The sequence below is a fragment of the Sceloporus occidentalis genome, unplaced genomic scaffold (genome assembly GCF_023333645.1).
Source record: "Sceloporus occidentalis isolate IW3139 unplaced genomic scaffold, rSceOcc1.0.p SCAF_209, whole genome shotgun sequence".
Classification (NCBI taxonomy): Eukaryota; Metazoa; Chordata; class Lepidosauria; order Squamata; family Phrynosomatidae; genus Sceloporus; species Sceloporus occidentalis.
The window spans coordinates 621,915-637,661 of NW_028317189.1; the positions used below are offsets into that span (position 1 = coordinate 621,915).

Genomic DNA, 15,747 nt, shown 5'->3' on the forward strand with positions numbered 1-15,747 from the left:
GATAATGTCAATTATTTATATATTCAGTATCCAGTATGTGCATACACTGCTCCTACATAACCAGATGTATTTAATGTATGCACCTGGATACACTGATGGTTCCAGTATGGGTGTAACGTGTTCCCGTCGGTATATCACGTGTGTTTATGTGTGCGCGCACACTCTGCGACAGTGAGCCCGGCTGTGAGAGTCCTGCCCTCAGACACGCAATTGTCATGGATGATGTTGGAGAGAGTCTGTGCCAGGAGTCACGGGTACCGTCGGTGGATCCGTCACTGCGGGCTTTTGTTGGTGTTGTTCTTGTCGGTGGAGATGATGTTGGGGTCCTGGGCGGATGAGGGGCGGCGTGGGGGCATGCGTTCATTGATGCGATCGAGCCCCCTGGCTTCCTCAAAGTTGCGGATCTTATGCTGGGGAGAGAATCCACGCGTGGCTCCACCTGGAGGCAAAGACAAAAAGGAGTGTGGGGGGGGATTAAATCAAATCATGTAAGAACGAGGACATTCCACAATGGAATAGGATAAGACATATATGGCAATTAAAAAGAATGCATTGGTACACGACACGCGTTCCATTCAAAGATAAACAGACATAAGAAAAGAAAGGAAAATTGAAAGAGAGAGTTAATAATATTCCTATATAAGTTAAACCTCTTTAGCGGTAGGGAGGGAATACACACGGGTAGATCCGCTACGCTGGCCTGAACAGAATGAGTATGATTATACAGCGCTGCGGAATATGACAGCGCTACGTACTGCGACAAATAATAGTGATAATAAAGTTAGTTGTAATAAAGTTATCGAGACAGCTCTGGCGCCCCGTGTGTTCACTCAGGAAACTGCAGCCTGTCTCGGAACAAATCAACGCAGTTCCAACAGCAGCGGAAAGAAAGATGAAAAATCTCACTATATTCCTGTTGCGGACAAAGTGCTTTTGTGTCTTCCTTGTTCAGTGAAAAGAAGTGGCTTATTATCTCATGAGAACTATGCACTCAAATATTATCCAATTGCGTTTGGCGTTACTATGGCAACTTGAAATATCCGGCAATTAACAATATTTAAGTAAAGAACAATTACATGATTAGTAGATCCCTAGCTATTTAAAACTTGTAAACATTGCCAGTATTGATTTTTACCAAAGCCAGTCTCTGAAGCTTGGCTCTGGTAACAATGCTGTGCATTAGATAATGTTTTTGGAGGATTGTAATGCTGGGGATACTAATTATAAATATTATATATACATATACACACACACACACACACACACACTTTTATATACAGGCAGAGTTGAAGCCGTCCGATACAGATCATGGAGCAGACATAAAACTTACCTTCCTGAGCCTCGACCGCTTCAACGGTGGCTGCATGAGAAAACCAAAGAGTAGACGTCAGTCGTGCAGCCGAAAACCTGACCATCCGTAACTCCCCCTTCTAGTTCCCAGACCCCATCCGCAACATTTTATTATTTTATCTGAAGGTTTAATCACAAAACCACAGAAAGAAGCGCTTTCCATTTCCGTGGCAACAACCTATGAGTGCCTGCTTAGTTGTCACGAGACAATTAAGTGTTCCCGGCAGAAACCATGAACGAGGCTCGCATTGATTTGATTAAAGATGCATTTCTAGTGAGGCTTTGGACATAAAATTATTGATGTGATGCGGAATTTAGTTTATAAGGCGTAAAGTCGGACTGGCACTCAATACCTTGCGGGGTGTGCGGTTACTCCAGCATGGCTGACCTAATTCTATTGTTACTTTATCTCCGCTGCTAGGTAGCCGTCCAGATATAAGATTCACATCACGTCGTGTTTATCTAATACACTAAATAAGGTTTCCTCACTTTATATAAGACGCTCAATTAACATTATGGCCCTAAAATATAAAAGATAAGATAAATTCTGTGATACAATCTAGAAGTTATTGTGAGATTACGGAGTGCCATTTTCCAGGCTTCAGATATAAAAGTAATACTGAATATTTTTTATCCCCCCCCCCCCCCGAATTTTACAAAAACAGGAAAATACACCTGCTGGACGGACACGTTTAAAAATCAACCTTATTGTCTGGAATGACGTCCTTTCCGAAGTATGCATCAGTTGTAAATAACACCTTGGTGTCTAAAATACTCCAACAGGATTTAAAAAAGCATCTCAGTGAAGCCCACCTCCCTCAAAGATCTGCACCTCCAACCCCGTCGCTGCCACTTACCGCTCTCCAGAGTCTGTCGCCCTCCAGACAGCACCCCCTGGGGCAGCGTTCCGGTGGGTGTCAGCCCTTTCAGCGTTAGGACGCTCTCACTTTCCTCCCTAGAAAACCCAAACTCAAAAGGTTAGGAGAAGACCAGGCGATAGGTGGGTCGGAAGCCTCAAAGCTGGGAAAGGGGATTGGTCAATTGGTTCTATTATAGGAAAAAGATAAAAAGCTAAATTTATATTATTTTCAATAATTCTGATACTCCCGTTGACTAGAGCGGTCAGATCGTGTCTCAGCGGTCTGACATGCACAGGGCATTTGTATGTAGTTAAAGCAGATGAGATCACACACGGTACATACACACGCTTACTCCATGACCAGATAGTCACGACACTATTCCATTCTACAACACGGGTTACGGTGAATGGCTTTCCCCTGTACCGGGTAGATAAGATCCCGTGTGTGAGTTCACACAGACAGGGGTGCCTTCTCTTACTCTTGTGAGGATCATTACTTTAAAGTTGGCCTTGAGGATTGATGGCCGATGTGGCCGAGGAGCTGTAGATTATATTGAATTTAAATGGCATCTAGCCCAACCCAACTCATGATCCCGAGTGGAATGCTCTTGGAATGGTCGTAAAACCCGTTGCCCCTTCTTAAATAGGTCTTGAAAAAAAGCCTGTGTGTTAAGCCTAACCTTGACAATACGGCAGAGGAGTGGGAAAAGAAAGATGACCGAGAAGAAGACATCACCTGAGCACAGAGAAAACCCGCGCCATCTTCCCAATCGCCCGAATCTTGTTTCTTATAATCTCTTTACGTACAGAAGCACCAGCTGGTGAAATAAAATTAATATATACATCGATGGATAGAGAGAAAGAGAATACAGTTCATGTAAAACATTACATAAGTTATATGGTGGGTAAAGGTGATGGAAAAACCTTCCACTGAACCACAAGGGATTCTGGGTAGGCGCATGCAAATAAGGTCAACAACAATCACCTTTTGCCTCTATATAAATATATGCATAAAGTGGATATAGAGGCAAAAGGTGATTGTTGTTGACATTATTTGCATGCGCCTACCCAGAATCCCTTGTGGTTGTGGCAGCACCATGAGATTTCTTTGTAAAACATGAAACCAAAGACAGGGAAGAAACCAAACATATTTGAGAGAAGAGATTTCAGAAGTGGAGGGGCGAGACGGATAAAGACAGAGGAAGAAATATAATGGACGTCTCGGACTGCGAAAGGAACAAAGGGCCGATATACAGAATAAAGTAGCGAAAACAAGCATGTTGCGTTGTGGAGAAACAGATACTAACTTTCCAGAGGGTCTTCCCCGTCAGAGATCAGCTCGTCATCGGAACAGATACTCAGGATGTTCATTAACATCTCTGTGACTGTGGATCAAAACAGAATACATGTCAGCAAAGAAGCCACAGGCGTCGCAAACCTATAATCAAAGCTTAAAAGCAAAGTGCCGTGCGGAGTGAACGCTTACCAGCGGAGGATGGGAGAATTGCACAAACACGTGATTTACAAAGAAACCGGTAGACCTGAAACAGCCCTGAAGGTGATGCAGCAGAACTCCACGATCTTTAAAAAGGACGGGGAGGACCGAGGTACAAATGCCTGCGTTATAACTTGCCAAAAACCAGGTTAGGGCTTGACAAATCTGTTAAACAGCAGACACTTCTACTGCATTGATTCACATAAGGATCTGCTGGCTGGAAAGGATGTTGGGCTCACGAGCAAAGCCGATAGCGGCAACATCCCAAACAGTTATATACAGCCTCTGATCCAGGGCCCAAAAGGTAACATGACATCACAAGATCGCATCATAACTATATGAATTAAAACATGTAACTTTGCATAAAAAAAATAAAAAATACTCCATGGTTCCTGAAATTAAAATAGAGAAGATCTCCAGGGGGGGTCGTGTTCCTGCTCGAGGTGTTACTTTAAGGGACTTCAGAAGCTAATTCCATACCCAGGGAAATTAGCAGAAAGGAAATTCCATATTATCCGGTATCGTTGAAAACGACCTATGTTCCAAAAAAAGAAGTGAACAAACTGCTTCATACAGACGCCCCAAGAGGTTCCGTGATGGCTCTAGAGAACGAAAGCCTGGACCTTGGCTACTATCAATGGCCGTCTAGGTTCAGTTCATCAGTCATGACTCCATCCGCCGTGTAATAGATGGACTGAGAGCCAAGATGGGTTTATTAGGCGGCCGGTGTACTCATTAAACTCCAAGTGGAACGGGGGAACGCCATAGAACATTATGTCCGAGCTGTGATTTTTACCTTTCTCCCCAACAAAGGGCAAAGACCAGGTGAACACGTCCATAAAGTTTGGCAGCCAGTAGGGGTGCGGAGAACAATTAAACTGACGAATATTCATCACGTTATTCTCATACTTCAACACTGCAGCTGCAAAGAGAGGAGGGGATCAATGTAGACAAAAGACAGAAGAGAGCGCAGCCTCTCTTACCCCGCGACCATCCGCATACATGCCGGTGACCCCTCTCCACATATAATAGAGACGCCATGCTGTAACATCCATGTTGCTTCTAACTCAGGTACACACATCACACACAGCAACATACAACAGGCCGGGACCTTCTCCCCTATACGCAAAGTGAGGGAGCGCAGCGGTATAGCCAGCTTCTCCCTCAAAAAGACGTGTTGCCATGCGCAGGGAAGACCTTCATCAGGACAATAAATAACAAAGCTGGGCCATTTAAATAGCAGCATGTCCAGCAGCCTTCCACCCACCACTTTCCATCCCACCCTCCCCCCCACACACACACACATATATATATATATATATACACATACACACACACACACACACATATACACATATATATACACACACACGCACAATATAGACAGCGGCAGAGACAACTACCCACTCAAACTATAAGGAATGGGGGCCGCATTGCCCATCAGTGAGCCGCCACGTCTCACCTTTATTGTTGTATACATCAAGGTAATTTGGTGCAGAGAAGATGGTGATGAGGGAGGGAAACCCGGTGGTCTGGCTCTTACGGTACATGCGATACCTAGAGATGAAGACGAGGGTCAGCAGGTGGGTCTTGGGGAAACGCTAATCCATATCTAATGGTCTTCCGTGAACCAGTAGAATCACCTCCGCCATGATCAGCCTCACCCCCAATCTATATACATTTCATTAACTTCTATTTAAGAGCCACCGGGAGAGATCAAAGGATGCACAATCTGTAATTCTAGCATCTCTACTTCCAGGAGTTAACTACCAGTTAACTAGCTTTACATTTCTGCTTAAACACAACCCACAAGTCACTTTGTATGCGCCCATGCTGAAAAAAGATGGGATTTGTGCCATCATTACGTTACAGAGAGGGTGGTCGACAGGTGGAACTGCCTCCCAGCAGAAGTGTTAGAGGGGCTAATGCAGGGAGGGAATCCTTCTACCATCAGGCGCTACTCCGAGATCTGTCGACACAGAGAAGCGGGTCCCAAAGCCACGCGATCTTTGAGCACAAAGCCATAGGAATAACCACAAAGCGAGATAATTACCCAGCGTCCTGTGCTTCATGGGCCCGGATCACCGACAGGAGGTTGTTGCTCTGCAGAAACTCACAGACGGCAGGATAGCTGAAAACGACAAGGAGGTTAACAAATGATCCATTTCCCTAACGAAAGTCCCAAAATTAACTATTAACTAAACGTTTCACAGCTCAGTTTGTCTGTTTGTCTCATTGAGCTTTACCAATCAACAATAGAAAGAAAAAAAAGAAAAAAAAATAATATTAGGAGAAAAAAGTATTAGATATAGGGCTGCAACTAACGATTATTTTCATAATCGATTAGTTGGCCGATTATTTTTTCGATTAATCGATTAATCGGATAAAAAAAAATGTACATTTTTCATTTATTTAAAATAATTTAATAAACAAATGATGTTAAATACAAACGCAGAATAAAAAAAAAAAACTGATAAAATGCATTTCTTGTCTTTATTTCCCAACCAATTTATGCACATTTGAGCACAGGCTTGCCACGCTGCCTCCCAGACATGCCACTCCACTCTGCCTCCCACATATACCACTCCACCTCCCACATGTGCCACTCCACTCTGCCCCCCACATATACCACTCCACTCTGCCCCCCACATATTCCACTCCACTCTGCCTCCCACATATACCACTCCACTCTGCCTCCCACATATACCACTCCACTCTGCCCCCCACATATACCACTCCACTCTGCCTCCCACATATACCACTCCACTCTGCCTCCCACATATACCACTCCACTCTGCCTCCCACATATGCCACTCCACGCTGCCTCCCACATATGCCACTCCACGCTGCCTCCCACATATGCCACTCCACGCTGCCTCCCACATATGCCACTCCACGCTGCCTCCCACATATGCCACTCCACGCTGCCTCCCACATATGCCACGCTGCCTCCCACATATGCCACGCTGCCTCCCACATATGCCACTCCACGCTGCCTCTCACATATACCACTCCACGCTGCCTCCCACATATGCCACTCCACGCTGCCTCCCACATATGCCACTCCACGCTGCCTCCCACATATGCCACGCTGCCTCCCACATATACCACTCCACGCTGCCTCCCACATATGCCACGCTGCCTCCCACATATGCCACTCCACGCTGCCTCTCACATATTCCACTGTGCCTGATACGCCTTATACCCCCTGATACACCACTCCATCCTCCCCAGACATGCCACGCTGCCTCCCAGACATGCCACGCTGCCCTCCTCATTTTATAATCGATAAAAATCGATTCAACTAATCGATAATGAAATTCGTTGGCAACGATTTTCATTATCGATTTTATCGATTAGTTGTTGCAGCCCTAATTAGATACATTTAAAAAAAAAAAAAAAACCTTACGGTGACTATAGGAAGAAGAACTCTTAAGGAAAGCTGTTAAACGTTACCTATAGAAGTAGGAGCAGCCCCGCACGGTGTTGTGGGTGAAGTGTTCTAATGTCTTTTCATTCCCATAATCCTCAGCCGGATCGGACCACAGCAGGTCACACATGGGGCCGAAGGCAGGGGGCTCCTTAAATCTATCTAACTGAGGAAGGGGAGAGAAAATAAGGCAGTTGTAAGAATGTATCAACCAGACAACGATCTGCTTCACGCTTACAGACCCGACGACCCAGATCTACGGGAGCATTACACGCAACCATTTACACCCCACAACACATTGTCATACGAATCGTATCCACCGGCCACATCATTGTACCCTCCGACGTTAAGAACGTCTCTGGGGTTCTACGAGCGTCTCACCTTCCTGATGTCATCCAAGCACGTTATTTCGGGCGACAGGCCCCCGTGGACACAGAGGAACTGCTGGTTGAGTAGAGCTGCCAGCGGGAGGCAATCAAAGGCATCCATACACGCGTCGTACACTCGCTCTGAATACTTAATCTTACCTGAGGGAAAGCAGAGGGGAGTCAGACGAAAAGTCAACATTATAGAGACGGAGGAGGTGATAGCCACACATCTGTGAATCAGACACGTTGCTTTATAGACATGCAGCTCAGCGTGTTTTATACACAAGCATTCACACATGTCGTTGTGTGCGGCTTTCAAAACCTACATATGATTAATTCTCTGCGGAACCCTCCTTATGCCTAAACAGCTTTGCGAGGGCCAAAAGCTGTGGGTTAATGTGGCAGCTGCCACTCGGGACACTCACGTGGGCTTTAAATGTCTTTGAAGCGGTCTGTGGGATTGCCATAGCAGTAAACGGTGGCAGGCGAGGGATAGAAAGTGGTCGCAGTTTGGCCCAGAAGGGTGGAGTATAGGCTGGGATTTGTGGGCTGCTGATGAGACCCTCGCCTTCTGCCTACACAGGAACCCAAAAACTACAGCGCTCAAGAATATATACTTCGGGAGGAGACTGCAGCTCCGACAAGGAGGCCGACAAAATGGGTGACCAAGTTCAAACATAACACAAAAGGACCACAAAGTCACCCTATACAGTTCTTCATGAGTGTTCCGAAACCTTGCTCTAAAACTTTCCAACGGAACAGATAAAAGGAGTCTAATAAATATGGAGGGATGAGGTGGAGACGTGGTAGAGTACAACATGGAGAAGCATGGAGACAAGGTTTATTTATAAGTGGAGCGGAAAGAGGACCGTGCAATTCACAGACAGAAGAAGCCGAAGATTGGGGAGCCGTGGTGAAGCATGACCGATGCCTGCACAGCTGGATACTCACATTCTTGCTTGAAGGTGAAGTACTCGGTTAAATGTCGGCACTCATGGTTCCCTCGTAGAAGGAACAGGGTCTTGGGGTGAATGATTTTTAAGCTCCAGAGATACAGGACACACTACAGAGAAAAACAACATTAAAGACAAACCATCTACAGCTGCTGTGTGCCACATGACATAAAGGTCCCTCTCTGGTGAAGCTTCTGACCCATCCATGGACATTGAACGTTCTGTGCAACCCTGTTGATAACATAAGCATCTATTTTGTCTACACAACAAAGAGATGAAAGACTGACCTCAATACTGAAGTATCCTCGGTCCACATAGTCCCCCAAAAAGAGGTAGCGTGTAGTATGAGGGGAGCCGCCAACCTCAAACAACTTCATAAGGTCAAAGAACTGTCCATGAATGTCACCACATACTGAAGAAAGAAAACAAAACAGGGAATGGGGCAAGAGCCAACGTTTTAACCATGGGAATGATTGCTGATGTGATAAGGATAAGAGGAACTAAGATATCAGACAAAGGTTGTAATATAGCAAGTAACCTGTGATTGGGGCCTCCACCTCCAGCATAGTCTTCTCATGGCGCAGGATGGCTGCACCCTCTCTTATAATACGCAGGGCGGCTTCCTCCTCCAGTCGTCCTTCCTTAATCAGATGATTTTTTAGGGTCTCCAGCTGCGGGCGTCCTTCTACAAACACCTCATTCACGGACAGGCAGCGCGTGGGAGGGAAAGGAACGGCTGGAAGGTAAGGAGGGAGTTGGACAGCAAGTGAAGACCAAGGTGGTCAATATGGTCAGCTACAAAAGAAGGCGCGGAGGAATGAATGGGGGAAATACAGGGGACCCACCCTATACACAAGAGAAAAGTGCCGCTGTATGAACGAGGATCTGTACCAAAACCGCCATAATAAACTGTTTCTAAACCCAGTTCAAGTCCCCGCAGGACCCGGCACTCCGGGCGTCTCGGTGGCTCGCGCAGCCGGTGTCAGACCCAGATCCGGTTTCAGGAGGCGGCTTTCTCCCCGCTGAGCAGGTCAGCCAGTGTAAAATACCTCCCGTGTGAGGTTTTTGGCGTGCACACCTGTCTTCCCTGCTAATCACCATGTAAATTCATGTGGACTGCGCATGCTGTATGTAAAACCGCAAAGATAACACGCAACTGTCACGGCACGACCCAAATTTAAAGGGATTTAACCAAGTACACAAGGGAAGTTTCTTTCAGAAGAAATGTTAGAACAAAGGTTCCTGATCTAAAACTAGAGGGTCAGAGGCTTCAAAAAGTTTTACTTTACAAAAAGGGTGCTAGATAAACGGAACAGCCTCCCAGCCGAGGTGGTAGAGGCTAATACAGTGACAGAACTTAAAAATGCATGGGACAGGCATGAAGCTATCCTGAATCCGAGAAGAAACCAAGGACTGAATGAGTCTTATCTGCCGTCTCATCTTGTCTAAATGAAGTTATTAAAGATAAAATATGCACTTCGGTGCCTTCCATGATTTAATCCAATTTGTTAGATTAAGACATCTGGGAGCCTCCCTTTTGTATATATTTTTCCGCAATCAGCATTTTTTATTTTTTTTTTGAAAGCAGGCGTCTGGATATATTATAAAGAGCTGAGAAAGTCACGCATGGAAATGTATTTTATACGCATCACTAATCCTCGCAGCTACTCAAAGCCATTCGCACGGAGACGCGCGTCTACACGAAAGCCAAAGCCGTACGCAGAGGAACGCCGCGTTCCCAAATATAGGGTATGTCTGTGCAGTTTCTGTGGCAATGCCAAGGGGCTGTCAGCGTGCGAGGAGCAGGGGGCTAATTACATGGCAGGAAGAGGATCAGCCCACAGAAGACATGGCCGCCCGCACCGAACGAGCGTACGTGTGTGTGGGGGGGGGGGTTAGAGGAGCGTGCAGCCGGGCAGGCGAGGCACAGAACGCTGCGCGGAAACGGCGTGGGTAATAACACGCTGGTGCCCGGACGTGGCACCGCGGGCTCAGGACACGCACCGGCCCAGGTCCAGGTCCCAAGGACATGATTCGGGATTCTCATCACATGTCCTATATGGGACCAGCCATAGTCAGGTGCAACAGCAAGGGATAAAACATACAGCCATTTCCGAAGAGTATGATCGCTGCTTCCAATCCAGACAGCTGGGTGACATCATAAATTACTTACAGCCAGACATGACGTCATACAAAGAAGGAATGTGAAGCGTGCAAGCAACATAATCCAGTATGTGTTTTATTAGCGTGTGTTATTCAGCTGCTTGGAAGAGCCCATGATGGTGGCCTGAGAGGGTCAAGCGCTTGGGAGTTATCACCGGAGGCCTTACTAAAGAATACCCTAAATACCCTAATGCTGCATGTTTATCCATAGTAGAATCAAAAACAGGATTTATCTGCCAAAAGAGGTATATATCTAGCATGTTATATATATAGATACATACACACACACACATATATATATAGATACACACACACACACACACACATATATATAGATACACACACACATATTGCAGCAATTAATGAAAGAAATGTTGCTAATCGGGAGAGGAGGGGAACATTAATACACATCTGGTGAGATTTCATGTGATGTTGAGGATCACCAATAGGTATTTCTTTAAGAAGAAAAATAATGGATTTTATGACAATCTTATTCATAAACCCGCTCTCATTCATAAACCCTCTCTCATACCCAGAACGACGCTGATCCCAACAGCAGTTTAAGGTATAAATACTAGAAGCCTGTGATGGAATTTGTGATACATTCCTTAAAATATAATGTTCTAGAATCTAATTAGGTTGCCATCTAAATATCATATTTTTAGTCTTTTAAAGATGGTGCCCAAAAACGGTGCTGATCACAGCTTTGGTACATTGCGGGGGGTTCACCTGTCAGGTCGTCGGCCTTCTCACATCCAACCCACCCAAACAGAACGCTCTTTGGTAATTATCTTGTTATTGTCGCCATTAGCAAGAAAAAAAAAAAATATCGAAACAGCTGTGGACCTCACAGGTACATGAAAAGAATCGGGTCTCCTACAGCTTCCGGCTGGGGGGGGGGGGCATCACTCTCGCAGGCCTCCACTTTCCAACCTGGGGGGCATCAGCTCATTAAATGTAGGAATCATAAATACGATGATTCTTTACTATATAGGATTGTCGATGCGCAGTGACCGCTCTCAGCCCTGTATATATGCCCCGTACACAATGACATGTATAGTGTATATATATATATATATATATATATATATATATATATTTATATTCTATATGTACGTAGCTGTGCACGCAGATCCATGCGGTTGTACTCGGTGCCGCTCTCTCTCTCTGGTGATCCCAGTAATTGGGGCATGTCAGCGGATTTCACCTGGTCAGAGGTGCCATAATCCAGCTTCATTCTTACACCCATGCTAATTACATTCACACACCCCTTCATAGACAGGGATGACAGAAACAAACGCTAGATCTCTGCAGCCCTAGTTTAAACGGCCCTACCACACCCAACAGAGGTCAACGCATAGTATCCACAACCCTTTAACGGCTCAGATATCACGGTGTAAGGTGAATGGGATCTAATTTAACCCTTGAAAGGTTATAGCGAGACTGAGAAACACAACGGATTTTACCGCAGTGGAAGCAGAACCTCCATGAAAAGGGCCACATCTCGGACGCACATAAACACTCAAACTCGCTGCCCCCGCTCTTCTAACATCGTACAAGCCCTGGGAGGTCTGCCCAATGCTGGGTAAAGGGGGCACAAATTGGAAAAAAGCTCCCGCAATTAATAAAGAAGGGCTTTCTGTGAGCAAAGGACGTATTATTCCAAATAATGAATTCATCCCCGACGATTTGGGAGCCAGGACTACCTGGGCTTCTGAAAATTGTCCATTGCCGACAGCGATGATTGATCCAGTGACGTATCTATTTTGCGGCCGGTACTGAACGGCGGATTCAATCCTAACGGGCCAGAATCGGGGTACCAAGCAGCAAACAGAACCTACAACCGAGAAACGGTGAACGGGTCAGCCCGGCGCTGCAGCCAACCGATCCGGTACTATGGGTAGTTCCAACGGGATGGGACACACATAACGGGGCAAAGGGCCAGTCAGAAAGACCCCTAATATTACATAATTCCAGGATCCCCTCGTGTAATTAATAACGGACAGAACAACAACTGAAGCTGTAGCTGATGGACCTGGGCTAAAAAAAAAACCACACATCTAGGGGTACTAGAAACCGGGGGGCAAAATGACCACCTGAACTTCTGTAGTTTATCCAAACTTGCACGGCCCCGCTCTAATGTTTTATTCACGGTGCCCAACTTTTCTGCACTCTTTTCTCCCACAAAAAACAACAAAATCTCTACGCTTGCTTGTCTGGCCCGTATCGTTTACGTAGATTGGTCCAACCTAAAGATACAAAGTAACCAAATCCAGTAAAGTATGTCAACAGTTAAAGAGTCTGTACCAGCTACCCCCCCGCCCCCGAGCATTTATCCTATTAGATCAATCGCTAACACAAGACAAACGGTTGGTCCCTGCGTGCAAGCGGCCAGGTTACGTTAAACGGTTTCAAAAGACTGCCCCAAGTAGGGGGCAAAGAAGGTTTTGATGGAATAAAGTGAATTTTCCCTGAGTAGCGAATAGGAAAGGTAGGTCATGGGGATCTATCGGAAATCAGATCAGGCGCCGATCACCAGATCCTCTAAACCCGGCCATGAAACGGTCACTTTCACCCGAAGCGAAGACGGCAACCTTCCCGCAGCCTGGGGATGGTACGTTCATAACCAAAGCGTTATTCGCTACTTATACACCCCATCCAATGTTTCCATGGCAACGTGATTGTATGATTTCCATTAGAACAGTTGACGCTCTTCTTGCACGGACACACTAGACAAAGCACTTTGTGTAGACCTGAATGCGCTGAGAATGCCCCACCTGCACAAGTCACCTATAGGAACAATAGGGAGCGGGGACGTCGGCAATATACCCAAGGTGTGTCGGCGTTAGCGTCAGGGCTAAACACGAGCTCGCCCTACGGGCGCCGGTACTGATAACGGCAACACCACCTAAAATCTCAATAACCGGCCTTTATTCTTACCACAGCGGCCGGCTGTACCCCGAGATAAAGAGCATGGCGACACGCGCCCAACGGGCTCATCACCCAGGCCGACGTCCTCGTCTTTAATTGACCAATTACCCTACATTGTCAGCGACCTACGGAGTGTTAGTCCCGGGAACAGAACGTTCCACGGACAGGTATCCGTTACCGTGCGTCACCCCCGGGTCCAGAGTGCAACAACCACCGATGTGATAGCAACTTAACACATTGTTTTGTACACAACATCAGGAGACAACGTGCTTGGGTGCAGGAAGACTAAGCTATACCATACTAACTACCCCGTACCGATTGCACCCCCTGCGGCTTCTGGGGGCACGGGCGGCGGAGTTACAAGGATTCTCTCTTCTTCTTCCAAAGACTTTGCCCCCGAGGTGGCGTCCCTGTCATGGGTGGGCTGGCTGTTACCTGTTCCCATGCTTCATCCGTCCCACCAGACGGAGGATTATACAGGGACGGAGTCGGTGTAATGCGGCGAGCGCACACACCTCGCAGAAAAGCCTGCCAGTGGGGGAGGAGGAGGGCAGGAAATCCTATTAGTGAGGAGGAGGAGGAGGAGGAGGAGGAGGGGGAGAGAGATTCCCCTGATCAGGAGCTCGGAGATGATCGCCTACCCTGCGCACAACTGTCTTTAAGGCAAGGTCCTTAAAGTACGCCCGCTCGGGGGTCTTTGACACATTTACCGGTTCCCTTCTATAGAGCTAAGATTCTAAAGCACCGGGAGAGGAGGAAGCGCTCGGGTTCACAAATACCGTAGCGCGAGTCCGCCATATAACATCTCACACGACGGGTCTAAGAGACGACGACCCGTCAGCCTGTCGAAATAGTTGTGTGAAGGCACAGGTGCGCGATTCGGTCAGCGGGAAGGATTGTTACCCGGCCCTGACCTTATCCTATGTATAACCACAGGCACTCAAATAACCGAACGCGCGGAGTAACGGTGACAGCTTACAACACTATCTATGTCACCGTCACATGCCACAGGAACGACAGCCTGCAAAACATATAGATATCCGCTGCCTATGTCACCGGGGCATAGACCACCCCGGCCATGTCACCTTCAAGAAGACCCACGGGTCTCTTTGGACTGCGTGGCCATGCGTGGGAAGCGCTCCATCCCGTAATAATTCTCTATTGGTTATCACTGTCGCTACACCAGACTTAAAGCAACATCATCCCTTCCGGTTCCACCGCTGGTGGATGGACTGCGTTTCTATCTATATGGCAGAATCATATGGTTACACAAAGGGGATTATTCACTAAAGCGAGTGGGCAGGGGGCATGAAGTTCCATCTCAGGCCAAGAAGAATCGTTCCAGATCTTCTGACCCCCTGTAGGAAGAGAGACACAACGTACTTCCTATGGTCTCCATCCGGACATGTAGACCGTCCACCGGCTCCAATCACCCGATCGCATCGGAATTATAACATACGGGTGGGTTTTAGAGACCACCACTGTCAGCCGAGATGCTGCGGGTTCAAACTCTCACCGGACTCAGGCAGCCAAAGGCTGGGAGTTGTAATCCCCGGCGGCCGGCGTGACAGAAGTTGTCTCTCCCAGGGTGTGGTGCCGGCGACGCTGAAGTCGGAATAACACGCTCACCCGTTACTCATTATGTATTAGAATTCCGGTTATCTGCATCAGGTGTACGTTACGTACGGCTGACGGTACCGCAGCATGCACTATGCCCAGCAGGGATAATGTGGGTGGCACTGGGGGCACATTTTGGGGATAGTGGCACTGGGGGGCACGGCAGCGTTGGTGGCGTCATGTGTAAGGTTACGCTATGTGTCCGCGTGACAGGGTCAAATCATGGAGGCATTAATGGTGCAGGGGGGGGGGTGGCGGGGCACGGGGGGGGTACGTGGCCATGGAAGGGATGCTTTAGTACCTCTGACAGGGCGCTCTGTGCTGGACAGCTTGGTCTGGACCTGGGGTGCCGACATGATGCCCTCTGCCCACGGATGTCTCGCTGGCGGGTTGGGCAGGTGGCAGTCGTGCTGTCAGTCCTCTGTCACTTCCTCTCCATTTCCTGCTGTCTCCTTGGTTACCTCAAAACCTTAGTTGACAGATAATAGATGGCAGGCTGTCTCACTCTCAAGGCCTCTGGTTGTCTATGTCGGTCTCTCTCTCTCTCAAAGGCTGTGTTGCTCACTAACCTCCTGACTCTC

At 47.3% G+C, this 15,747-nt stretch overlaps 1 protein-coding gene across 1 annotated transcript; it reads right to left on the reverse strand.

Moving 5' to 3' along the window:
* Window positions 1–272: 272 nt before the first annotated feature.
* On the reverse strand, window positions 273–15,522 carry LOC149277581 (serine/threonine-protein phosphatase 2B catalytic subunit gamma isoform-like). Its single transcript, XM_089502696.1, has 14 exons — window positions 15,468–15,522; window positions 8,994–9,191; window positions 8,743–8,867; window positions 8,454–8,565; window positions 7,516–7,661; window positions 7,161–7,300; window positions 5,758–5,835; window positions 5,167–5,261; window positions 4,501–4,626; window positions 3,517–3,594; window positions 2,946–3,027; window positions 2,208–2,305; window positions 1,331–1,360; window positions 273–433 (listed from the first exon to the last, which is right to left on the reverse strand). Exons 1-14 carry the CDS (start codon window positions 15,520–15,522, stop codon window positions 273–275), a joined length of 1,524 nt encoding a protein of 507 aa, XP_089358822.1.
* Window positions 15,523–15,747: the final 225 nt, after the last annotated feature.

Coding starts and splice junctions, on each gene's coding strand:
- LOC149277581 (XM_089502696.1), bottom strand. CDS start 15,522: ATGTCGGCACCCCAGGTCCAGACCAAGCTGTCCAGCACAGAGCGCCCT. Junction 7,662..8,453: donor CTTCACCTTCAAGCAAGAAT/GTGAGTATCCAG, acceptor GCTTTCCCTCAG/GTAAGATTAAGTATTCAGAG. Junction 3,028..3,516: donor CGGGGAAGACCCTCTGGAAA/GTTAGTATCTGT, acceptor TTATTTCACCAG/CTGGTGCTTCTGTACGTAAA.